The sequence below is a fragment of the Cutaneotrichosporon oleaginosum genome, assembly GCF_008065305.1.
Source record: "Cutaneotrichosporon oleaginosum strain ATCC 20508 chromosome Unknown ATCC20508_contig01, whole genome shotgun sequence".
Lineage (NCBI taxonomy): Eukaryota > Fungi > Basidiomycota > Tremellomycetes > Trichosporonales > Trichosporonaceae > Cutaneotrichosporon > Cutaneotrichosporon oleaginosum.
Genome location: NW_027072170.1, coordinates 2,627,221 through 2,650,200, shown reverse-complemented (window position 1 = coordinate 2,650,200; position 22,980 = coordinate 2,627,221). Strand labels below are relative to the sequence as shown.

The 22,980-nt window shown below is 61.4% G+C and overlaps 11 protein-coding genes across 11 annotated transcripts; 5 read left to right on the top strand and 6 right to left on the bottom strand.

Moving 5' to 3' along the window:
* Nucleotides 1–919: 919 nt before the first annotated feature.
* COLE_01064 (uncharacterized protein) lies at nucleotides 920–1,645 on the top strand (the record flags this gene model as incomplete). Its single annotated transcript, XM_018425134.1, has 6 exons — nucleotides 920–950; nucleotides 992–1,083; nucleotides 1,117–1,183; nucleotides 1,218–1,261; nucleotides 1,312–1,567; nucleotides 1,614–1,645. The coding sequence occupies 6 exons, from the start codon at nucleotides 920–922 to the stop codon at nucleotides 1,643–1,645; spliced, it is 522 nt and encodes a 173-aa protein (XP_018281791.1).
* A 55-nt stretch (nucleotides 1,646–1,700) lies between these two features.
* On the bottom strand, nucleotides 1,701–2,787 carry COLE_01063 (uncharacterized protein; the record flags this gene model as incomplete). Its single annotated transcript, XM_018424747.1, has 3 exons — nucleotides 1,701–2,149; nucleotides 2,196–2,663; nucleotides 2,727–2,787. 3 exons carry the CDS (start codon nucleotides 2,785–2,787, stop codon nucleotides 1,701–1,703), a joined length of 978 nt encoding a protein of 325 aa, XP_018281792.1.
* Nucleotides 2,788–2,967: 180 nt separating this feature from the next.
* COLE_01062 (uncharacterized protein) lies at nucleotides 2,968–3,453 on the top strand (the record flags this gene model as incomplete). The annotated part of the gene is made up of 1 exon (XM_018422107.2): nucleotides 2,968–3,453. The coding sequence occupies one exon, from the start codon at nucleotides 2,968–2,970 to the stop codon at nucleotides 3,451–3,453; it is 486 nt and encodes a 161-aa protein (XP_018281793.1).
* A 429-nt stretch (nucleotides 3,454–3,882) lies between these two features.
* COLE_01061 (uncharacterized protein) lies at nucleotides 3,883–5,726 on the top strand (the record flags this gene model as incomplete). Its single annotated transcript, XM_018422108.2, has 5 exons — nucleotides 3,883–3,936; nucleotides 4,019–4,186; nucleotides 4,236–4,255; nucleotides 4,293–4,454; nucleotides 4,493–5,726. 5 exons carry the CDS (start codon nucleotides 3,883–3,885, stop codon nucleotides 5,724–5,726), a joined length of 1,638 nt encoding a protein of 545 aa, XP_018281794.1.
* Nucleotides 5,727–6,145: 419 nt separating this feature from the next.
* COLE_01060 (uncharacterized protein) lies at nucleotides 6,146–7,261 on the bottom strand (the record flags this gene model as incomplete). Its single annotated transcript, XM_018420200.2, has 2 exons — nucleotides 6,146–6,680; nucleotides 6,711–7,261. The coding sequence occupies 2 exons, from the start codon at nucleotides 7,259–7,261 to the stop codon at nucleotides 6,146–6,148; spliced, it is 1,086 nt and encodes a 361-aa protein (XP_018281795.2).
* A 1,182-nt stretch (nucleotides 7,262–8,443) lies between these two features.
* On the bottom strand, nucleotides 8,444–9,351 carry COLE_01059 (uncharacterized protein; the record flags this gene model as incomplete). Its single annotated transcript, XM_018424926.1, has 5 exons — nucleotides 8,444–8,580; nucleotides 8,625–8,698; nucleotides 8,738–9,037; nucleotides 9,077–9,252; nucleotides 9,304–9,351. The coding sequence occupies 5 exons, from the start codon at nucleotides 9,349–9,351 to the stop codon at nucleotides 8,444–8,446; spliced, it is 735 nt and encodes a 244-aa protein (XP_018281796.1).
* Nucleotides 9,352–9,851: 500 nt separating this feature from the next.
* On the bottom strand, nucleotides 9,852–10,672 carry COLE_01058 (uncharacterized protein; the record flags this gene model as incomplete). Its single annotated transcript, XM_018419611.2, has 3 exons — nucleotides 9,852–9,968; nucleotides 10,189–10,453; nucleotides 10,485–10,672. The coding sequence occupies 3 exons, from the start codon at nucleotides 10,670–10,672 to the stop codon at nucleotides 9,852–9,854; spliced, it is 570 nt and encodes a 189-aa protein (XP_018281797.1).
* A 918-nt stretch (nucleotides 10,673–11,590) lies between these two features.
* Nucleotides 11,591–13,159, bottom strand: COLE_01057 (uncharacterized protein; the record flags this gene model as incomplete). The annotated part of the gene is made up of 4 exons (XM_018425712.2): nucleotides 11,591–11,866; nucleotides 11,927–12,576; nucleotides 12,608–12,791; nucleotides 12,830–13,159. 4 exons carry the CDS (start codon nucleotides 13,157–13,159, stop codon nucleotides 11,591–11,593), a joined length of 1,440 nt encoding a protein of 479 aa, XP_018281798.1.
* Nucleotides 13,160–13,769: 610 nt separating this feature from the next.
* COLE_01056 (uncharacterized protein) lies at nucleotides 13,770–15,986 on the top strand (the record flags this gene model as incomplete). The annotated part of the gene is made up of 9 exons (XM_018422109.2): nucleotides 13,770–13,790; nucleotides 13,830–13,896; nucleotides 13,963–14,119; nucleotides 14,167–14,401; nucleotides 14,437–14,675; nucleotides 14,714–14,819; nucleotides 14,855–14,890; nucleotides 14,929–15,505; nucleotides 15,544–15,986. 9 exons carry the CDS (start codon nucleotides 13,770–13,772, stop codon nucleotides 15,984–15,986), a joined length of 1,881 nt encoding a protein of 626 aa, XP_018281799.1.
* Nucleotides 15,987–16,143: 157 nt separating this feature from the next.
* COLE_01055 (uncharacterized protein) lies at nucleotides 16,144–19,942 on the bottom strand (the record flags this gene model as incomplete). The annotated part of the gene is made up of 4 exons (XM_018419612.2): nucleotides 16,144–18,642; nucleotides 18,682–19,143; nucleotides 19,175–19,479; nucleotides 19,519–19,942. 4 exons carry the CDS (start codon nucleotides 19,940–19,942, stop codon nucleotides 16,144–16,146), a joined length of 3,690 nt encoding a protein of 1,229 aa, XP_018281800.1.
* Nucleotides 19,943–20,649: 707 nt separating this feature from the next.
* On the top strand, nucleotides 20,650–22,717 carry COLE_01054 (uncharacterized protein; the record flags this gene model as incomplete). Its single annotated transcript, XM_018422110.2, has 4 exons — nucleotides 20,650–20,846; nucleotides 20,897–20,961; nucleotides 21,044–21,847; nucleotides 21,909–22,717. 4 exons carry the CDS (start codon nucleotides 20,650–20,652, stop codon nucleotides 22,715–22,717), a joined length of 1,875 nt encoding a protein of 624 aa, XP_018281801.1.
* Between the last annotated feature and the right edge of the window lie 263 nt (nucleotides 22,718–22,980).

Below are 22,980 nucleotides of genomic sequence, written 5' to 3'. Positions count from 1 at the left end.
TTTAGTCGCAAGGAATGCTCGTCGGACGAGGAACGATCTCAGTCGACGCGCAGTTAAGCGTGCAGGTGAAGAGAGGGAGATGCGGAGATGGAGGCGGAGGGCGGAGGGCGGAGGGCGGAGGGCGGAGGGCGGAGGGCGGAGGGCGGAGGAGTGAACAAAAGACGAACGACGACGACGGTTAACGTGATGGTGCATGGTCGAGTGACCCATCAGGCCACGGCGCGCCACGGCAACACTTTGCAGTGGAACAAGGCACATCCGCGCCTGAAACTCCTGTCTCCCTCCCTCTGTGTCCCTCTCCGCCCCTTGACGCGCGTTGCCCGGAGTACCCCGCCATGCCCGCCACCCACTCGCGTCCCTGAGCCGCAGCCCAGATCGCAAGAAGATGACCATCCGACAATCTCCCAATAACCCTTGCACCCCGTAATGCATCCAATTCACCACGTGGCAACATTAGCGGAATCAAATCACGCGCCATGCGCCACCACCCCCACCATCAAAGACGTCGCCGCCACTGTCTCCGCCTTCGTCATCAACGTCGCTGAAGCACCTTCTCATCTTCCTCTCCCAATCAAACAAGCCGTCTTTTGTTTCAGGTAAGTCGCAACCTGTTGTCTTGCTAGGCTCCTTCTCCGACCGACCATCACCTGCGCTAGCATATTGATTGTTGTTGCGAATGCGCCTCCGACACTAGTCCAGAGGGAAGGTGTGGTGGGCACGGCGCCCGCATGACCGTCCTGGGCTCCTCGTTGTGCAACATAGTCATAGCGAACGCTTGGCGAGCTAGAGCGATCACATCCCGCCGCTTCAGTGTCATCGCATTCGCAGTATCATTAAGACTGTGCGCGTCCCAATCTCGCGCTCAGACCTTTGCCGTCACGTCCTTCTGTTGTTCTCGGACCTAAACTTACACTCAGCGATGCAGCAACCACCGGTACCCCAGCCATCTGGTATGTCATCTCACACACTCGATATCCACAGCTGACATTAGTCGACGCTACGCACTCGCCATTCGCGCGCGCCGAGTCTTCCGAGCATCTCACGTTTTCGGAGATGGCGCGCATCGCCGGCCGCCCGCAGACGGTGGGTGGCAAATTGAGCCTCGCCTAACCTCAGTTCGAGGAGATGTACGCAGTCCCAGAATCCTTCCTCGAGATCGAGGTTCGCAACCCACTCACACACGGTGCGTCATCAGTGTCACGCGAGCTAACCTTGAGGCGTCGGGCGGCGCATGTTCACTGATTACGAGATAGTGTGCATGGTGTGTGCCCCTCCTGCATTGCGCCTCTCGCCAAGCTGAGCTGATGATAGACCAACATTCCCGCGTTCAAGGTGCAGCACTCGATTGTGCGCAGGCGATACTCTGACTTTGAGGCATTCCGCGACATCCTTGAGCGCGAGAGCACACGCGTTAATATCCCACCTCTCCCTGGCAAGGTGTTCACCAACCGCTTTACGGACGATGTCATCGAGCAGCGCCGCGAGGGTCTGCAGCGCTTCCTCGAGATTGTTGCCGGCCACCCACTTCTGCAGACTGGAAGCAAGGTTCTCTGCGCGTTCCTCCAGGGTGAGCTCCATCGATTGCCTCATGCTGTGGCCAACTAACCCCGCAGACCCGTCGTGGGACAAGTCGCAGTGGATCTAGATGCGAGCATAGCATGGTTTCGTTTGTATGTCATTTGGTTTTCCTGTCTATTGATCTATCCGCCGAAGCGGTGGCGCACCCGCCCCTTCCACTGCGGCCCGAGGACGCTAGTCATGGAGCCGCAGTCGAGAGCATACACATCGCCTGAGTGTGGGTACTGGGCCTGGATATCGCCTTGGCCCGCGAGGTTGGCATGTGCTGTGGCGATGTAAAGTGTGCGCAAATCTGCGCCGCCAAAGCAAGGGATGGTAGGAGAGCGGGCGCCGGGTGTGCGAACATTCGCAAGTACCTTGCCTTCTGGAGAGAAGACGACGATGCGGGAATCTCCCCAGAGTGCGACCCAGATGTTACCAACACCGTCGACCACGAGGCCGTCATACACGCCTCGCACGCCGTCGCCGGACTCAGGCTGGGTGTCTGCAAACAAGCGGCGATTGGAGGGAACGCCAGCTTCGACATCATAATCGAACACTGTGACTCGATTTTCGTTCGAGTCGATATAATCTGGTGTGAGCGGGTCTCTCGCACAGTGCAGGACCAGAGCACGCACACATGAGCTTGTTGTCTGGACTCCAGTCGATGCCATTACTCGTCCCCACACTACCGAGGAAGCGCGTCGCCGTGCCGTCGGGATCGATGCGCCAGAGCTCGCCGCGCGGTGCACCATCCCGCTTCTCCGGCCGCGTCATACTGCCGATCCATAGACGCCCGCGCGCATCACACGCCCCGTCATTGAACCGCACGAGCTTGTCGCGCACGTGCGCAGCATCGAGCGGCGCCGCGACGGTATGCGTCGAGCGCTGCGCGCTCGTACCTGCTGCAGGCGGGTCGATGAGCACGACCGCCGCCTCCGTCGCAGCCACCAAACCCGGGCCATTTACACGCGGCGCGAGCGCGCTCACGAACTCGCTTTCGCCGTAGTGCGCGACGGCGTGCGTGCCCTCCGATAGAGTGTGCACCTCGGCGCGGTCGATGTCGACCCAGTGCAGGCGCTGTGTGCGGTCGTCCCAAGTGATTCCTTGGGTTAGCGTCTGAAAGTGGAGGTGGCCGGAACAAAGTCTGGCCGAAGCTCCCAACTCACCTTCGCCGAGCGTGTTCTGGCACGCGAGGACGACGTGCGCGTCGAAGACCGGGGCGGACATGGTATGCAGGAGTGTGAAGAAACAGGAGATGGGCGCCGCCCTTTGCACCTTCTTGGGCGATAGTATCGGCATCGGCGCAATCGGCGCACGGCGCCGGCCCATTTCGGCCCGGAGCCGGTGCCGAGCTGGGGCTCCTTCAAATCCCGTCATTTGCCTTGCTCATCTGAACACACCACCAACATGGACGCGCCACGCCCCCTCGCGCCCGCGGACGTCGCGCCCCTCCTGGCGCTGAACAACGAGCACGCGCAAGCGCTGTCGTGGCAAGAGCCGGGGCAGTTCGACACGCTGCTCGGCACAGCGTTCCACACGCGCACCATCGGGCCGGAGGGTGCGCCGGCGGCGCTCCTCGTTGCGTTCGACCAGTCGGCAGCATACGACAACGACAACTTCCGCTGGCTCAAGGCGCGATTCTCCACGTTCGTGTACATCGACCGCGTAGTAGTTGCCGCTTCTGCGGCAGGGAAGGGGTATGCGCGGGCGCTGTATGATGAGCTGGGCGAGACGGCGGCCGCGGCGGGACAACAGCGCCTGGTGTGTGAGATCAACGTCGACCCGCCGAATCCGGGGAGTGTTGCGTTCCATTCTAAAATGGGATTCCGGGAGGTCGGGAGGGCGAGGTTGGACAACGGCAAGACGGTCGCGTACTTTGAGTGTCCGTTGTAGCGTCCGAGGTGAAGGATGCATATGCCCTTCCTACATGTATGCGATCATACGAGAGGGGGTACATAAAGCTGTTCAAGCTGAGCGGCAGCGGGACAAAATGCGAGGAAATGTTGTTGACGAAATGCCACGTGCACCCAGACCGCATGGCGCGTGGCTCGTCATTCCACGGGTTGAGCGTGTGAGCAGCAGCCACTGCAGCCACTCTCCTGCAACTCCTGGCCCAATACCTCGGTTCACATCATCGACAGTACATCCTCGCACTTTCTTCTTCTTGTCATCTCTCTTCTCCTTTTGCATCTCTCCACATCTCCTCAGCTCTCATCCCCCCGTGCCCCCATTTGCACTCCGACCGCCCCACGCTCCTTTCACCGCCCTCGCAGCGCGCGGGCCCTCCTTCACTCCACCAACATGATTATACCCCCAGAGACAATGGATGTCCCCGCAGAGCAAGACTACCGCTTCAAGCGCGGCACAAAGCTTGCCGTGAGTTTACACCACCAGCACCGGTCCACAGCAAGCCCATGCTTTCCTGCACACCTCAGACCAAAGCACTGACAGCCGCCAGGACTTTGCACCCGTGCAACCCGACGCGACGGTCCCGCCGCTCTCGTCGTTTGACGGCCCCTTCCAGCTTGCAGAGTACCTCAGCCTCAAAGTGCGCGCCGACCCGCACGACATCCGGGGGCTCGTCGATGTGCCCTCGGACAACGCCAAGGCGGCCGACAAGCATGTGGTGGGTCTAGAGGGCTTTCAGCTGGGAGTGTGCTTGTGCTGACGACCAGTGGATCTACGAGCATCTGAGGTACACACGCTGAAAGAGCGCGCGCGGCTGACCACAGGCGGATACCGATCGACGCGACTCCACTCATCACACAGCTCCTTCAGCTGTGCTCGCGTGACACTTGCCCCGAGATGAAGGCCGCCGAGTGGCAGTACCTCTGTGTCGCCCATGGCGGCGACAGCACCGACACATGCTGCGCCATCGACTATATTCTCCACACGTAAGCCATACAGGTGGGCGACAAGTGTCTGACGGCAGCGTGGACTCCACCACCGCGCTCCTGAATTCCTCAAACTACTTCCCCTCCAGGCTACAGATCCCACACGCGTCCCTCGCACACTTTCCGTCCCTCTTCCGCCGGTTGTCGCGCATCTTCTCTCACGCGTATTTTCATCACGGCGAGGCCTTCGCGACAGCTGAGGCTGAGACGAGCCTTTACGCGCGCTTCGTCGCGCTTTGCGAGAAGTATGAGCTCGTATCATCCACGCTCCTCATCATTCCTCAGAGCGGATACGAAGTGACTGTCATGGACGATGACGGGTGGGGCGACGACGACGAGGACAAGGCCGAGGACGAGGAAGAGGAAGGCGAGAAGGTTGACGAGGAGCAGGCCAAAGAAGAGGACAAGGACAACGACCACGAGGAGAAGCCAACCGAGGAGCCCACATCGCCTCGCCCGGAAGACAAGACCGATGAGGAGAGGCGAACCGACGCTTCGTCTCCGCCCGCTGACTCGGCCTTGAGACCTAGTCTTGGGAGGTACGCGAGCCCAGGCAAGTGGGCGACTTCCCCTGTTCAGCCCGCTACCAAGGGCAAGCCAGCGCCGGCACACACGTCTGAGTCACTCAGTCCACCAAGCACCCGTGCGACGCTAGACAACTTTGAGGACGAGAAACCACTGCCCAAGGCTAGCACAAACAAGCGCGGCACACTAAGCCGCGGCAAGGCGCCTCGCGCGGCCAACGTCTGGGCTGCGGAGAAGGAGGCCGAGGGGGAGGAGGTGCCTCCTCTCCCGACGTCACCTGGCATCGGTATGGCGCGCAAGGAAAGTGTCGAGAGCGTCGTCTACGTCGGCAAGGACGGGGAGGACGAAGACGTGCATTCCGAGACGACCTCTGACGCCATCACAGACGCGGCAGTGACAAGCTCGCCCGCGTCCGCTCCGTCTGTCCTCGAGCCGGCGGCGCCTGAAGAGGCTGCATCGCCAGCGCCAAGCGAGACTCTAGCCGTGGAGGAGACCGAGCAGTCGACGTCGCCGAAGACGCCGGCGCTCTCCATCCCGACACCCCCGCCGACGAGCACGCTGGGCACGTCGCCGCGCTCCGAGCTGCAGGCGCGCCCAGACAATGGGCGGGAGCAGCTCGCCGTGTCGCCGCGCGGCACAACGGGCCGGCGGGGACAACGTAAGAACCGCGTGCCCCGCTCCCCGGGCAAGAAGGGGCAGGGGCAGGGACAAACGCAAGGACAGGGACAGCAGCGCGACGAGCAATAACGATACGACCGGAGCACGTGTACAGTAGGCCGTGTACGACATGCATGACTTGGACACGCGGGGTGATGGGGGTGACTGATGTGATGTGCTGATGAGCTGCAAGGAGAGGGACACAGTATAGGCAAATTGTGGGGTGAGGAGACCCTTATGCTTTCAGAGCGCAACATACCCTCGCCGCCGGGGGAGGCACCTCACCCCACCTCGAGCTTGCTCAGCCTCCAGCCTCGCAACATCTTGGCCACGATGATCTGCGCCCCCAGAACCAAGCAGCACGATTCCAGTCCACATCTCGACGAAACCTCTTGCATACAATTCGTGTCACTCGTCGACTCTTGCGCGCTCGATCGTCTAATGCCTCGTCGTCTCCATACCCAACTCACCCCACACCCCCTCCCTTGGCCCCCACCCCTTACACTGCTCTACGTCTCGACGTAGGGGCGCACAAGCAGGGGCATCTGGGGCCCATACTCCTCCTCGCCGACCACAACAGCGCGCTGGATGACCATGTACGTGCGCTTGATCTTTGGCGGATCCGGGAGCTGCTCGAAGACAAAGCTGCGGAGGAGGGCGAACAGCACAGCCTTCATCTCGAGGATGGTGAGGCGGTGGCCGATACAGTTGCGCGGGCCGCCGATGAAGCTCATGATGCCGCCCCACACGCCCGGCAGCTGCTGCGTCGGCACGCCCGTGTCGCGCCTGTCGGGGTTGAACTCGCGCGCGTCCGGCCCCCACACCTCGGCGAGCGTGTTCATGTACGTGAGCGGCACCTCGATGACCTCGCCCTTGCGGACGCGGATGGCCTCGATCGGGCGCCCGTCGCGGCCGGTCACGGGCGCGCTGAGGGGGACCACGCCGTCCTGCGTCGCCACGCGGCTGATGTTCGGCACGGGGGACTCGAGGCGCAGCGACTCGTGCACCACCTTGTCGAGGTATGGGAGGTTCATGAGCGTGTCGCTGGGGTCAGATAACTCTGAAAAAACTCACAAGTCCGGCCGCTCGTCAGGTACTTCGAGCAGCTCGTCGCGCAGCCGCTGCTGCATGTCTTGGTGCAGCGACAGGTGGTACAGGCACCACATGAGGGCGGTGGAGGTTGTCTCGTGACCGGCGAAAAGCACCGTCGCGATCTGCGCGACGACTTCGTCGTCGGTCAGGCGCTGGTCCGGGCGCAGCGCCGGGTCCATGTTGGCGCGGATCATGAGGCTGAGGACGTCTTTACCGAGCGACTCCTTGTCCAGACCCTTGTTGTAGTTGATGACCTGCTTCTTCTTCTCGGCGACGATTTCGCGGCCGATAACCTGTGCGGCGGAGCGCGCCGCGTGCATGTTGCGCACGCGGCTTGTCGGGATGGCGCCGAAGCGCGCGTCCATGACCGTGAGCATGACGGTCGCGTCGAACTCGAACGCGTGCTGCACCGCAGACGTGTACGCGTTACGCAGCGGCGAGTTGGCGTCGCCGATCGCGTTGAAGTCGTACCCGAACCCAGCTTCGCCAATGATGTCGAGCGCCGTCTCGCTCATGTAGTGCAGCACGTCCATGCGGCGGCCGACACGCCCCGTCCCCGCCATCTCCTCTTCGATCAAGCGCGCAAACTTGTCCCGCATCTCGCCGACCTTGTCCATGATCATGGGCGCGAGGCCCTGTATCTGGACCCAACCAAAGGCGGGGTTCAGCACGCGGCGCTGCCGCCGGTGCGCGCGCCCTTCGACCGTCACGAGGCCTTTGTCGAGCGCGTCCGTGAGGATGCGGTTGGGGCCGGCAGGCTTGATGAACGCATCGGGGTGCAGGAGGAGGTACTGCGTCGCGACGGGGTCTGAGCAGACGAGCTTGGCGCGCCCGCCGACGTCGTGCACGCGCACGACGCGGCCGTACTTGTCCAGCCAGCGCTGGTGGCACTGCTGCGGCGACGTCTGCATCACCTCGTGGATGTTGCCCCAGAACCAGTGCGTGGGGCGGGGGCCGGGGAAGTTGCGCCATGCGCCGAAGTGGTCGCGGAAGACCATGGGCACAAGGATGCGCAGGCACAGCGCGAGGAACGCGGCCGCCGCCAGCGCGGGCCAGTATGGCCGCAGCGCGGCGAGCTTGAGCGGTCCGAGGGCGACATCGAACGTCGACGACATGGTGGGCGATGGGGAGCGATGTACCACGCAGCTCAGCGTATTTATGACGGGACATGCGTCAAGAAGCAACGTCACGTGTGCTGGACCGGTGGCTTACCGGCGGCCGAGCCGAGCGAAGCCGTGCCGTGGGTTCCGCGGGAGGGCGAGATGAGGCCGTGCTGGCGGGGTCAAGAGGCCGTTTATCGACGAGGCACGCTCAATGCTGCCCGTGCCCGAGCACTCGACTCTGTCGCCTGCGCAGATGGCACTGGATATTCCATTTCTTCTCCTACAAGTTCTGCCAGATCGACTGGGTGGCTACAGTCGAGGCTCAGCGGGTGGTGTAGCCGCCGTTTGCTAGTGTGAGATTAGAGCGTGCGGGGGTGGGGTAGTGGGGTGATGAGACATGAGACATGATCTGCAGCGTGGGGTCGATTCTCGGCAACTATTCCCAGGGCACCCGAAAGTCGGCATCGGCTTTCTCCGCACCAAGCCGTATTCACAATCTTCTTGTGCCAAGGCGTTCGTTGCCGCTTGCCAGCTCGCTTCGGTGCGCTTCCTCTGCCTCGTTTCGCCGCGGAGATATCCCCTCAAGTCTCCTCATCCATATCCCCACCACTCTCACTCACAGAAGATGACCTGCCCGTTGATCCACCGATCCTCAGCCATGAACGCGACGAGCTTGGCAATGTCCTTGATGTCCGTCAGGCGGCCTTCGAGCGCCTGCGACTTGTGATACTCGACCGCCGCGTCCTCCTCTACAGCGTTAGGCTGGCCGACGCCGCGCATAAGCATGACTCACCTTGGGGGTAGAAAAAGGGCGTGTCCATGGGCCCCGGTGCGATGGCATTCACGCGGATCCCGCGCGGCATAAGTCTGGTGTGAGCACACGTTTCGGGCTCGCCTGCGCCTCACTCCTTCGCCGCCGCCTTGGTGAACCACTCCACGGGCGCCTTGGAGCCCTGGTACGTGCTGTAGAAACCCGTGAAGGCGCCGAGGAGGGACGTGACGATGCTGATGATCGCGCCGCCGTCGTTCAGCGCCTTGGCCGCCTCTTGGATGAAGAAGAAGTTGGCTTTGGCGTTGATCGCGAACATCGAGTCGTACTCGGCCTCGCTGATTTCCAGCAGCGGCTTCTTGAGCACTTTGCCGACAGTGTTGATCGCGATGTCGAACTTGGACACGCCGAGGCCAGCCAGCGCGTCCTTGAACAGCCTGGCGTTAGTCTCTTTCGCTGCTCGCAGAATGGCCTACTTCTGCACGGCGCCCGCCGACTCCATGTTCGCTTGGATCGCCACGGCCTTTACCCCCGCCTGCTTGAGCTTGGCCAGCGTCGCCTCCGTTTCATCTTTGGAGCCGGGCGAGTTGTAGTGGATCGCGACGTTGGCGCCCTTCGCCGCGAGCGTCTCGGCGATGAGCGCGCCGAGGTTCTGCCGTCAGTCGTCTGCCGCTAAGAATAGCGGGCCAAGCCGTAATCGTACCTTTCCACCGCCGGTGATGATCACATTCTTTCCCTTAAGGTCGGACATTGCGAGTACTTGAGGTCTCAAAGTAGGTCTGGATGAGTTCAGCAGGTGCATGCGAGCTCCCAAACTCTTATAGCTATGCAGCTTCGTACTTCCAGCAGACAAGCGGGACGGTGAGCGCAGCATATGCCGTCACCGACTGCCTCCACCTCCACCCCGGAGACCGGTGTGGAGGCGATCGAGCTCGGTTAGCCATGATCGCATCAAGTAGGCCTGGTCGAGACCAGTGGCCTTGAGACCAGAGCAAACATGTCAGATCCTCTCCCCGAGGTCTAAGTTGGGACGCTGAGCCAGTCCAGCTGTCAGCTGTCGACGACATCCGCCGTTGGCGAGACGACGGGGGGTGACGACATGATCGTTAGCTCTTAACGCAACGTGTGTAATGCTGGCATCTTCCCACGCCTATTGTTCTCGTGTATCATGAAACCACGCGCGGCCACTCGTATGCTCGGCCCAACAACTACGCGGGGCCCACTCGTGTGCTCGGCCCAACAACATGTCGCCTACACCGATCCGTCTGGCCGACGGACCATCAGCTTGTCACACCACTTCTCCCCGTTCGGGAGCACGAACTCGCGCTCTGCGGCGACCTTGAATCCATGTTTGCCGTAGAAGGACACCTAGGATCAGTCGTCCATTCCGCGTTCGATGTCGACACGGAGACTCCATGGACGCCCGACAGCCAGCCAACCCCATCTGCCACATGCGTACACTTTCTGCGCCCCGCTTGTCCCCACTCATGATAGCCAAGGCCATCGCCATTCCACGGGACCTCCGCTCGCCGTATCACCAAGCCACTAACCCAGCGCTGACGCCCACGACCCTCACACGATCACTCACATTCTTGGCGCCCTGTGTGTGGAACGCAACGGGCACATCGCCCGCGCGCCTGACGATCGCATCCACGATGTTACCGCCGACGCCGCGGCCCTGCGCGCGCGGATCCACGCCGAGCATAGCGCCGAAATACCAGTCCGCAGAGCATCCGGGCGCGTACGCCTCCTCGATCTCGGCCTGGCGCGGCAGCATTTCGCCCAGCATGAACGCGAGGCTGGTGGGGTCGAGCATGGCCATCACGCTCCCAAACACGGCGGGCACATCTTCCCTTCCGTCAGCGCCGCCGACGCTCCGCATACTCTGTGAACCACGCCGCGCCGGGGTCTGTCCACAGCCCGACGCCGAGGATGTCGCCCCCCTCCTCAGACTCAGCGACCCACACGCGGTGCTTTGCGAGCGTGTGCGCCACCGTCGCTTGCATTAGGGTGTGGCTCAGCGTGCGGTCGTGCCCCCACAACACGGTGTGCTCGGGAACTGGGTGAGCCATGCTCCCATGCTACGCACAAGACAAGAACGCGTCCGTGAGCACATCGACCATGCGCGCCTGCTGCGCCGCTGGTGTCAGCCAACAGGGGGTGGTGGAACGTACGGGTGGTCGCGAGTGGCGGCGCGAGGCGGGTGGTGATACCTCTTGCCGTAGAGAAGGCGCGGGCGAGCGGCCGCGCAAGCGGCGCGAGAGTGCGCGAAAGCATGGTGTGTACAGTGCACAGAGGATGATGCGGCGGGGGGGCTTTATACTGATATACTAATCTGCGAGTGAAGTGCGACTGAGACGAAGATGGAAGAAGGTATGCCGGGCGGCCGGGTGATGAGCAGGGCGCACGGGCGCTCCCCGTGATGCGCGGCCGCCAGCTCGACCAGCTCATTCCAGCGTTCCAGCGTAGGCCCGCAGTCGGCATGCTGCCTGCCGCCCCCGGGGTTCAGGCATGCCGCATGTTTCACTGCGCAGCTTGGAGCGGCGTCCTGGAATCAGAGGCGGGCGACGAGCTGGAGGGTGGGGGAGATGAGCGCGGTGGGCTAGATAGGGGCGGAGAGAGCCTTGGCGACATGGCCAAGACGGAGATGCATGAGAGCATGGGAGCATGAGAGAGATGAGAACCTCTTGATCTTGGATCTCTTGGATCAGGGACGGAATGTCTGGGAAGGAACAGAATAGTGTCAATTGCCCGCACTCTTCCGTGTTCTCCCACTCCTCCTCGAGCGCTCCTGCTAATCTCCATCGCAAGGCTCTCGCCCTAGCACCCATGCGCACCCAGAATATTACCTGACCAACGTATACCAACGTATCCTTCGTTCCGGCCGCTCCGGTCGCTCCGGCGTAGGTTCCGGGCCACTGTCACTCGCTTGGTCCTCTCCAGATCACAGTTGCATCCGATTCATTTCTATCGGCCCGCCCGGCGTCAGATCACCCCAGTGCTTGCAAAGTCAGAGCCTGCACGCCCTGCGCAAACCCATGGTCCCACTGCCAGGCAGCGTCGCCAAGCTGCCCGCTCTGCGCAAACTCGTCGCGCCGCCGTCGGCTCCAGTGCCCTACAAAGCCGAGCTCGGCCTGCCCCTCGCTCTGGAGGAACATGAGGGCGTCGTCCCACCCCCTGCAGAATGCCGCGCTGAACACATGCGCGTTCGGGTTGCCCCCATGCGAACCCCAGTATCCACAGTGGGCGTCTGCGTCAGCCTGTCCCTAAGGAAACTCACCACATGCCTGCTGGCAAGCAGCGTTGCGGTCGCCTGGCTGGCGCACGTGCCGGCGCACCATGGATGCGGGCAGGATCTCAGCCTGCGCGGCATTGTAGGCCGACCAGCCCGCGTCCCATGGCCGGTCCGTCTTGAGCGTCCAGAACCAGTATCCCGCCGAGCGCTCGTACAGGTCCATCTGAGCAGCGACCCACGCGCGCTTCTGCGCGTCCCGCTCCCCCGCCGGCGTATCAGGCGGGAGGCAGCTGTCGTCGAGCCCCGCACTCCACTCGCCCACAACTACAGGCGCCTGCCCGCACCACTGGAGGAATTGGGGCGCAAACTCGTGCGCGAGCTTGGCAGCGTGGCTGCGCCCATCGATCGCTTTGTCTTCGGGTGTGAAACAGCGGTAGAGATGGTGATCGACAACAATAAAGTCGCCCCGCCGCCCCGCCCACTGCGAGTACCAGTTCGTGTCCCACGCATCGCTCACGTAGATCGGAAAGTCGGGCCCGGTGAGAGGGCGCAGCTCGTCTAGCGTCCGCTCATACCACCCCTGTAGCCGGTTATCGTTCTTGGGCTCGTTGAGAAGCTCGAGCCCGATTACGTTGGGGTTGGGGGCGAGCGTCGAGGCGAGGAATCGCAGCGCGAGCGCTGTGGATTTCAGATTCGACTTGTCCCAGAAATTGACCTTGCCCTTTGACATTCCCGAGTGGCCTGGTGTCAGTGAGTTTGATGATAGACGCACCGTCTGTGTTCTGGGCGCCCGCAGCGGCGTGCAAGTCGACAAGCACACCAAGCCCGTACCGCCCAGCTGTCTCGATGGCATTGAGGATCCTCGGCCAAGCGCCTTCATACACGGCTGCGTAGGGCGCATAGTCCGTCCCCTTCAGAACATCCGGGCACACCCCGGCGAGGTGGTAGTATCCAATCTGGTCTCAGAAGCGGCGTCGAGCGTGCGTATACCTACCGGAAGGCGAACGCTGTTGAAGCCCCTACTCCTGATCCACTCCCAGTCGGCATCAGTGATCCATGTGTCCCAGTGATGCTCCATCAACGCCTTGGCATTGGGCGCGCGTGCCAGGTCATAGTCGCTGCCCCGGGGCTCAAGGGCATGTTTGTACAGCTCGGTGGCGAGCCAGTCCTCGGTGGTGAACCATGAGCCGAGGTTGACCCCGCGCTGTTTCCGGTAGCGCTTGATCGATTGCTCGAGGGGCAGGGCGCTGGGGGCGGGCTGGAAGTGCTGCTGGCCCGAAGAAGTGGGCTTGGAGATGTCTTTGAGTTTATCGAGAAAGCCCATGTTGAGATGGAAGAGTGTGAAAAAAGTGCAAGCAAGCTATGATGGGGGCTGCATGGTTCTTGTAGCTGCTGCGGAGGGCGCGATAGATGGAGCACCGCTCATGGCGCAGTCGTCACTGCTCGGCGCTACGCAGCTCCGAGGCCAGCGCGTGGTTTCTCGCGCGTGTCAGTCGCGTGTCGCGAAATGTCGAGAATGACGTCTGTCGACATTTTGAAACGCGGCTGGCGCTTAGAGGCGTGAAGGGGCGTGGAATATGATTGGGCGATGGAGCGGCAAGGGGCAAATGGTGATCGGGTGATCCAAATGATCGTGGCAACGGCCGCAGTTATCCGAGGTATGCCACTTGAGAAATGCCAGCCTCTGCTCTGCTAATGATCTCTTCATTAGGATTTGATTAACGTTTGATGCTAGGGCCATTACAACACGTAACGACGTCACATCCCATCGTCGTCTTCCCTTGTCGGATCGCCCGCTTCACCCAAATCCCTCAGATCCCCTCTCTCCGCCTCGCCTTTCTCCCACACCCTCCTTCCCGTTGCTCTCTTCTCCTCAACCCCTCCTCCTCACCACCACCTCACCTCTGCTCACTACTCATAGTGTCCCCACCACCATGAGTAACAACAATCATGAGGTGAGCACATCTCTTCTCGTACCACTGCTGACTTGCCAGGACACCGAGGACCAGCGTTCTTTCATGAGCGCTGCCTCCATCCTTCCAGAGGCCAACACCATCACCCGTACGCGCACCCGCCTTCCTTCCCCTCCCCCCCCGCTCCCCCCCCCTCAAAGCCTCTGACACCCAGAACTCATCAAGCGTCTCAAGGCCATGGCCAACCGCCTCCTCCCCCTCCAGGTCGAGTTGGATGACATTACCTCGCCCACGTCCGCGATTGTCACCCCAGAGGTGGTCCAGGCTTTCTACGAGGCCGGCGGTGACTTCAGGGAGGCCGTGCCCTTCTGGTCAGTACCACGGCTGCTTCAGCATGAAGACCAAGCTGATGAGACAGTCTCTTGCGCGCACGCCAAATGTTTATCAGGGAGGGAAACACCAACCAGGCCGACTATGAAGAGAACCTTTGTCGCGCCACGGCGTGCGAGATGATCGCCCGTCGCATCACCCACATGGTGTCGCGTCACCGCCTTCCTAGCATCATGAGCACGCGTTTCCGCTACATCGAGCCTGATGGAGATGTCTCTCCGGCCCTCAGCGCCCTCGAGACCGCTATCGACCAGCACTGCACTGTTAGTTTGTCTCAATCTCCTGAAACTAACTCCAGCTTTTCCTCAGCTCTAATGAAGCCCAGACCGTCATCATGTCACTTTGGAAGGGCGAGTGGGTCCAGCGCAACAACGAGGACGCCGACATTGATTATGTCGAGTACCACGTCGACCCCGACACTGGTGGCTTCTGGGACCACTTCAACCCGAACCGTCTGGCTGTTCCGCGCTACCAGAACTACTTCAAGGTTGTCATGTGGCTCATTTATCTCTTCGTTTACTCCCAGGCAGTACAGAGGTGCGCTCAGTCTAGTTACGCCAGAGAACTAACGCCAGTCCCCTCGACGCCATTGACCCCCTTCACGAGTTTGACGGCTGGGAGATTACCCTTTACGTGATGACCTTTGCCTACTTCCTGGACGAGATTCGCCGCGTTGTCAAGGTGAGCTGGACTGACGAGCGATATCTGACGCCCAGACCATTGGCATTTCGACCGGCATCTTGGCCGTCTTTGTGAGCTTCAAGTCTCCGTGTGACAGCTGACATCGCAGAGCTTCTGGACCATCATTGCGTTCCTTACGGATGCGCTCGTGATTACGGCCTTCTCCCTCCGTGTCGCCGGCATTCGCCTGGACTCGGACAGCGAGGAGCGTAAGAACCTCCACTACCGTTCCTTCCAGGTCCTGGCGTGCGTTGCCCCTCTCATCTGGCTGCGTCTCATTACCGTCTTTGAGGGCTTCAAGACCGTCGGAGTGCTGCAAGTTGTCGTGTTCCGCATGCTGCGCGAGTCGGCCATCTTCTTCATCCTGCTCGCCGTCCTCGCCATGGGCTTTATCCAATCGATGTACGCGCTTGACGCGGCCGACCAGGACATTGACGAGGAGTACGGCATATGGTCGCTCATTAACAATCTCCTCCGCTCCATCATGGGAGACCCAGACTTCGATACAGCTGCCGAGCGATTTGGACCTCCCTTTGGCACTATCATCTACTACTTCTGGAACTTCCTCACGGCTATTATTCTCCTGAACATCCTCATTGCGCTGTTCGGGACGGCCTACAGTGTCATCTACGACAATGCCACCGACGAGTTCCTCGCCTTCTTCGCCGCCAAGACCATCAACATGAGTGAGTACCGCTCAGGCCCAGGGACCAGCTTACACCAGTCCGTGCCCCTGACCAGTTCGTTTACCCCGCCCCCTTCAACCTCATCGAGATCTTCCTCGTGACCCCCTTCGAGCCCTTCGTTTCGCGCAAGACATACGTAAAGATCAATCGCGTCGTGATGACGGTCATATTCATTGTCCCCCTCACCCTGATTGCCCTTTACGAGTCTGGGGTTGTGCACTCCCGCCGCGGCCTGCTGCACGACTACTTCGCCGACCCGATTCCCGAGGACGACGACGACCCCAAGGTCATCGACCCCCAGACCGACGACCCCAACGGCGTCATCTGCAGGAAGTCGTTCGAAGAGCTCGTCAGTAAATTCCCTGACACGACGACGAGCACTGCGGCTATCATCCTTAAGCAGGTTGGCAAGATCAACACCCGCCTTGACAAGGTGGAAGGCAAGGACGGCAGCAGTGGCAAGGACGGCAAGAAGAAGTAAGCATGGATAATACCTGCCGGTGCTGGTGCTGCCATACACGCTCTCCGTAGCCCACACAATCCATAGCGCTATCTTGCTCGCCACGCCCTAAGCGTTCCGCAGAAGTAAATGAATTATTGACAATCCGCGTTCCCAACGATTAACAACGGCAGTCTAACTATTCTCCACGTGGCTCATCGTTGGACTCATCAGAATCGTCGTTGAGCTCGGCAACAACGCGCCGCGGTGGGCTCCGCGGAACGTCCACATTCATGATCTCCTTGCGGAGCTCCTCGCCCGACAAGCTCGAAGTGTCGCCCTTCAACCCGGGCGGTGCGACACGCTTCTTGCCGTCTGCCGCCTCGTCTTCGTCAGAGTCGACGACACCAAGGCGCGACCCGCGCCGGAAAATCTCTGCCTCCTCCTCGACCCAGCGGCGCGACGCGTGCTCTACCGGGCTGCTGAGCAAGCCCTGTGCCAGTTCGGCTTCGACGAGACGCTCGGCATTTTTGACCTCCTCGGGATCGGGAGTGCTTTTCGGTGGCGCAGGCGCGGCCTCAGCGGGCCGCTCGCCGTTAGTGACGATGCTGAGCGCCGGTCCGAGTCCCGCCCCGGACGTCGAGCCCCGCTTGCGCCTGTCCGCGCGCATCTTGTCCATGCTCTGCGCGAGTATGCCGCGCGTCAGACTCGGCGCGAGCGTCACCGCGTCGAGCTCCTCTGCGTCGCTCTCAGCATCGCTGTCCCCGATGCTGAAGTTGGGCGAGGAGATCTCCAGACTCGTGGAGTGCTGGTGGCGCCGGCGCGGCGTTGAGAGGTGCGTGCCCTGCGGGGCGGTGACGACGGGCGGCGCGGGGGCCGAGAACGCGATCTGTGAGGGTAAGAGGATGCGCGGGGGTGGCATGAAGCCACGCGCATTGCCCGCGAGTGCGGTCAGCTTGTCGTTCAACCCCAGGAGGCGCTCGAGGTGCGCCGGGTCCGAGGCGGCTGCGCCTTCCTCGCCTGCCGCGCCAAGCGCCGTCGCAATGCGTTCCGACAGCGCGCGTGCGCGCTCTACCAGTGGTCTGAAATCATCCTTGGGCATCTGTGTGCCCTCCCACGTGGCGTGTGGGCCGCGACGTGCATTGGATCCGGCCGCATACCACGACTCGAGACCGCGCACTGTGTCCTCCGCTGCAGTAAGAAGCTGCTCCGGCTTGAGCCGGTACACAAACTCGCGGGCTTGTCCCTCGACACTGTTCGCGACTGTCTCGCGCTCGCGCAGAGCGCGGAACTCGTCCGCTTCCTTGACGGAGCGCACGAGCGCACTCTTCTTGATCGGACCCCATATCGCTTCCTTCGCTCCCCGCACTGCTTTGCCCTTGGCGGAGTCAGCGGCCGCAGTCGCCGCAAGCTCCGTGTTCCGAATACAGCTTTGGAGGATGCTCTGCGACAGCTCGGCTAGGTTCGGGTCGTTGGGGGGAATGCTAACGTCGAGGCATCGCACTATCTTGTTCGATTTGAGGCCCGACGCGAGCGCCAGCAATCCCGCAGTGCCAATTGCCGGGTTCGCGGTCACGTCCAGGTGCAACAGTGAGCGGTTCTCCGGGATGAACTCGGCAAGGTCGATTGCACCCTCGGTCGTGAGGCCCGTATCCTGCAGGAAGAGGCGCTTGAGGCTGCTGTTCACCGTGAAGGATGTGCGCAGCGCCGCTATGCCAGCTAAGCTGGGACCGCAGCACGGGTTAGAGCTCATGTCGAGCGTCTCGAGGGTCGAGTTGTACTTGAGGGCCTCTGCGAGCGCAACAAGACCCGACGCGTCAAGCTTGTTGTCGCTGACATTCAAAACACGCAATGTGCGATTCCGCTTCAAGACTTGTGCAATGTACGTCACACCGTTGCGGATGTCGTTGCTCTTCAGGTCCAGAGTCACGAGGCGCCCGATGCGCTCCACGCCATCTAGTGCACGCACACTGCGCTGCAATGCCAAGCTCGCACCTCCAAACTCAGGTGTCGAAAGTTTGCCCTCGACCGCAGATGAGTTGACGGAGAAGCTGGCGCTCTCCTGCATGGCGCTGTACCCACCTCCGGGCATGACGAGGGGGTGCTTGGGCGCTGGTGGCGGCTTGTAGCCCTCCGGGTCAACGCGAGTGGTGACGCCGCCAGTCGACGACAGTGCCGGCACGGGAGGCAGGTTCGGGTCGTCGGGTGGCAGCTCTGGCAGAGCCTTGCGCTGCCTGGCTGCGTACGGGAGTTCTGCGCCCGATCCAGAAAGCGCCCCAAACGCACCGGTGTCAGGGTAGTCACGGATCATCACGGCGAGGGACACTGCGCCAAGGGGTCCGATCCGGTTATTGCGCAACGAGATATGCCTAAGTTCGGACGAGCGTATGCCGCTCGCCAGTGCGTCAAGCACGCCTGATCGCATGTAACAGTTGTCCAGTCGCAAGCTCAGGACAGCCGATGGTAAGACATCGACGTCCACGTCCTTCAGTAATGGCGCAGGAGGGAGGAAGGGCCCATACTGGTTGGGGGTGTCGCTCTCCGTTGTCTCCTCATCAGGCTGGGGCGTCGGCGCGCGCGACTCATTCGGTTTCCTGTCTCCCTGCACTTCACTAGAGTTGAACGCCTGCACAAGGTAGTCTATCCCGCGCTTGTCCCAACTTGTTTCGGAGAGATCGATGTACTTCAGAGAGCGCGCCTATGGTCAGCAAGGCCCTCTCATGGGATAAAAACTCACTCGTTTCAAGAAAACGGCCACAAGCTGCCATCCTCCCGCCTTGATCTTCTTGTTGCCAGCGAGGCTCAAAGAAGGCAGTGTCCCGCTCACGAGCAGAGCGTGAAGAATAGGCTTGAGAGCATCCTCACTTTCGATAACACCGCGCTCAAGCCGCAGATCTCCCAGGGACCACTCGACCGCGAGCAAGTCGGCTAGGGCCTCCGCGGCATAGCGATTGAGTGGGTGCTCAAGGGGATACGGTGCCGGGTGTGAGGGCGACTCTCTGGGCGTGTCGTGAAGGACGAGATGCACGAGCCGAGGCTTGGGATGCGCAGGAATAGCTTGGAGGGCACGCACGATGCCCAGTCGCGGTTTCTCCTCGCGACCTCTGCACGCGCTTTCGTAGAGCTTGATGAGGCGCATCGACGACCAATATTCGGCACCGCTGGCAGTGGACAACAGCTGCCTTTGACGAGTCTCCACCTGATGTCAGCCAGTTCCGCACAGCACCCACCTTGTCGCGATCTTCGAGGACCTTCTTGCTCCAGGGCTCAGCGATCGAGCTGATGGGATACGTGATGCTGATGGAAGGAAGCACGAACGCTGCGCGTTTGAGCGGCTGCTTTTGCCGTGCGCGCTCAGATGGCGGCGATGGCGCGGCTGGAGGAGGGGGGCGCGGTGGGTCTGCAAGCGACGTAGTACGTGGCGGCACACCTTGCCTCTTGGGAGGTGTTGGTGGGCCGTCACCTCCGCCACGCCCGAAGCGACCCAACAACCGCCCGGAAAGCGCGTTGAAGGTGCCCATGGCTGCGTCGACGGCTTGGTGAGCGTGCGGCGCCGCCGGACCCGGGACCTCACCGGTCACGGAGCCGACAATGTCGCGGAGGCGATTTCCGAACGTGGGCTTGACGGGCGGTGGGGGAGGCTTGAGAATGCCCCTGGCGGGAGGTTTTGGGCGGCGCGGTGCAGGAGCATCAGACGCCTCGGGGACAGGCGACGGAGAGGGGTGGGATGAGGGAGTTGCCTGAGGCGAAGAGGGATTGGACGAAGCGCCGGCGCTTGGGGATGCCGCATCAGCCGCGTCAGGTTGCGTTTGAGCTGTTGGAGTATCAGGCCTGTCGTCGGCTTCAGCAGGCTCGGGGGTGGTGCTCTCAGCAGGCTCGGCCTGCTCGGCTGGTGGTGAGGAAGGAGCATAAGATGGAGGCGGAGATGCCGGGGGACCTGCTGAAGCGTTAGATCCAGCCCCAGAGCTGGGCTTTGAGTTATCCTTGTCACCACCCATGACGGGGCGACGACGTGGAGAGGGGGAAGGGGGAAGGGGGAGTCGATCGCTTGCGCAGGCGAGCTGTGGCGTTGGTGAGAATTAGGGGAAAGCCGGAGAAAGAATGAGGTGAGGGCCAGTCTAAGGTGTTGATGCCAAAGATGCTGATGTCGATGTCGGTGTCGATGTCAACGTCGATTGATGGAGATGGCGATGGAGGGATGAGAGGCATGAGCGGGAGTGAGGGGATGGGGAGTGACTGTGACTTGCGGCAGGTGCAGGGAGCGCACTGACGCACGATATCGTGGCAACTCGCCGCGGCCGTCGCGGGTCGTGTGGGGAGCGTGGGGCAGCGACGGTGGGGATGCGCGCACACTAGTTTACTATTCAGCTTCCGCAAGTTTTGGCTTGTGTCAACGTGACGCGCGATCGACTCTCACCCAGTGCATTTTATTTGCAGTCTTGATGGCAACCAGGTCATTTTTAGGCATCTCACACTTTGAATAGGCAAATAGGCCCGCAGAAACGCCACCCACGCTCGCGATTTTCAGTTCGTCAGGTGAGAAGCAACCCTGGGACCTCGGTATGAGAGAGATGCCACTCATCCACGGTGGAGTGCATCCGCACACTCTCTCGCTCAATCAACACAGACTGCACTACTTGTCTCATATCTTCTTTCCTGGCCATCCACATCACACCCTCAACACTCCCCGCTCGCCTCATTCAGCATGACGACAAACCTCGCAGCCGTCGCCGGGCCCAGCAGACAGCGACCCAAATCTGAACAAACTTCCCCCACTGCGTCCGGAGCAAACTCTCCCCCCGACGAGTTGCGTTCCACCGTGTCCGTCTCCAAACCTGGTCTCAGCGTCGGCGAGAATGGTGAGGTCATAAAGGTCCCCGCCTTCCTCAACAAGCTCTTCAGGTGCGTTGCGCATGCACGGCAATTGCATCTGTGCGCGCGCTGACGTCCAGCATGGTATCAGAGCCCGAGACGGACAACTTGATATACTGGGCCAAGTCCGGCGACTCCTTCTTTGGTAAGTGGCTTACGATGGCGGATGTCACAAGCGCTTTCGTAGTGCCGGGTCCGCACACCATCCGCTACAGCGCTAATCGCAGTTCCCAATCATGAGCGCCTCGCGGAGGAGTTGCTTCCACGCTTCTTCAAGCACCGCAACTTTTCTTCCTTTGTGCGCCAGCTCAACATGTACGGGTTTCACAAGGTGCCGCACTTGCAATCAGGCGTGCTCAAGAACGAGTCGCCGACGGAACTGTGGGAGTTCGTCAACCCCTTCTTCAAACGGGATCAGCCGCAGCTGCTTTCTCGAGTTATGCGCAAGAACAACCGCCCGGCAGTAGCGGCACCGTCTCAGGGATCGACCGGTACTCGGTCATCGGCTCGGCAAGCAGCAGCGAATGCCCAGATAGGCACTGGCTACCCCGGCGTGCACCTGCTCACGGATGGCACGACTGAGGGCGAAGCCGGGCCGCTCATAGGTCCGCATGCGCAGCTGGCGGATCTGCATGCGATTCAAAGTGGCATTCAGGCGATTCGGCAGACACAGGCCGCCATTGGTGCAGACCTCAAGGCGCTGCAGGCTTCCAACGAGCACTTGTGGCGTGAGGCCCTCGAGTCGCGCGAACGCCAGCAGAAGCATGAGGAGACGATAGACCTCATCGTGTCGTTTCTTGAGAGGCTGTTCGGCACGGAGGGGGAAGGTCTCAAGGGTCTCAAGGAAGCTATGAGACGTGGGGGCGTCGGCACACACCGAAACGCGCGCGCGCGTGAGGACAGCGGATCAGAGGACTCAGCCGCCGCCAAGCGCCGCCGTCTCATGATTGAGGACGGGCGCGCGTCTGGCCTCGGTGGTAGCGATAGCAAGAAGGATGACTCCCCGCACCCACGTCTCGTTGAGATTCAAGGTGAGTGATGCGTGGGAGTGTAGCATGGCATAGTGCCTGGTGACGTCGCTGATGTTTTCAGAGCCCATAGTGGAGACGGCTAGTAATTCGGGTCGGTCATCTACTGAACCCTGGCAGTCATCTGAGCCTCGTTTCACCGCCTTGCCTACGGACGAGGACGGCGTCTCACCGCACACGGCGACGCAATCTCGCTCGAACTCGATCAGTAAGATCGACTCGCTGTACGACACGGATGCTCGGACGAACGGGGGACCTTCCGGAACGCAGTCCAGCACTGGGAACGCTGGGAACTCCAACGTGGGGCATCACAACCCGCTTGGACATCAGTCGAGCCAGCTTGCGCCATACTCTGCCGGTCATGTCCTTGAGGGTGCTGACCCGTCGGGCCTCAACCTGGACCCCAATCTCCTGCAGACGACTATCGGCTCTCTGCTGCAATCGCCCGCTGCTGCCCAAATGTTCCTCAATACCCTCAACGCGAGCGTGCAGGGCCAAAGCCTCTCCACGCCGTCTAAGGTTCCCCCCTCTCCGCCCGTCGCTGGACCTAATGTCAATGACCCGACGCTCGCGCTCTTCTCGCCCCTTCCCCCTGAGCTCGTCAACAACAACAACCATCTTCTTGGCGCGTACCACAAAGCCGCAGGGGTCGGCGGTGACGTCGAGAAGCTGCAGGACAGTTTCGACAGCCTGGTGCGCAGCATGGGCCTCGACCTGCCCAATGGCGGCGCGCATGGCTCCGGTAACAACACTGGGTATCATCAGGATACGTCGCTGCCGTCCGAGGGCACCTTTGATGACGGCGATTTCAACGTCGATGAGCTGCTCGACCAGCTGACCAACAACAACACCCAGGAGCGCGAGGACATTTGATGCGCTGCGAAGTGCATATCTCACTCTAAGATACCCAGAGAGAACCCTTGTACATGTAGCGTTGTGATGTACTGCTAGGTGGCCGGTGATGAGGACCGTTAGTCTCACCTCCACCGGGTTTTCCGGTGGAGGTATGTTTACGCCAATTGCTCACCCTTCCTCGAATGATCCTCGCATCAGCACTTCTTTCCACGATCTGCTGTCCCCTTTTCATCTTCAGACTCCCCGCTGGACTTCTTCTTCCTCTAACTTTCTTAGCAGCC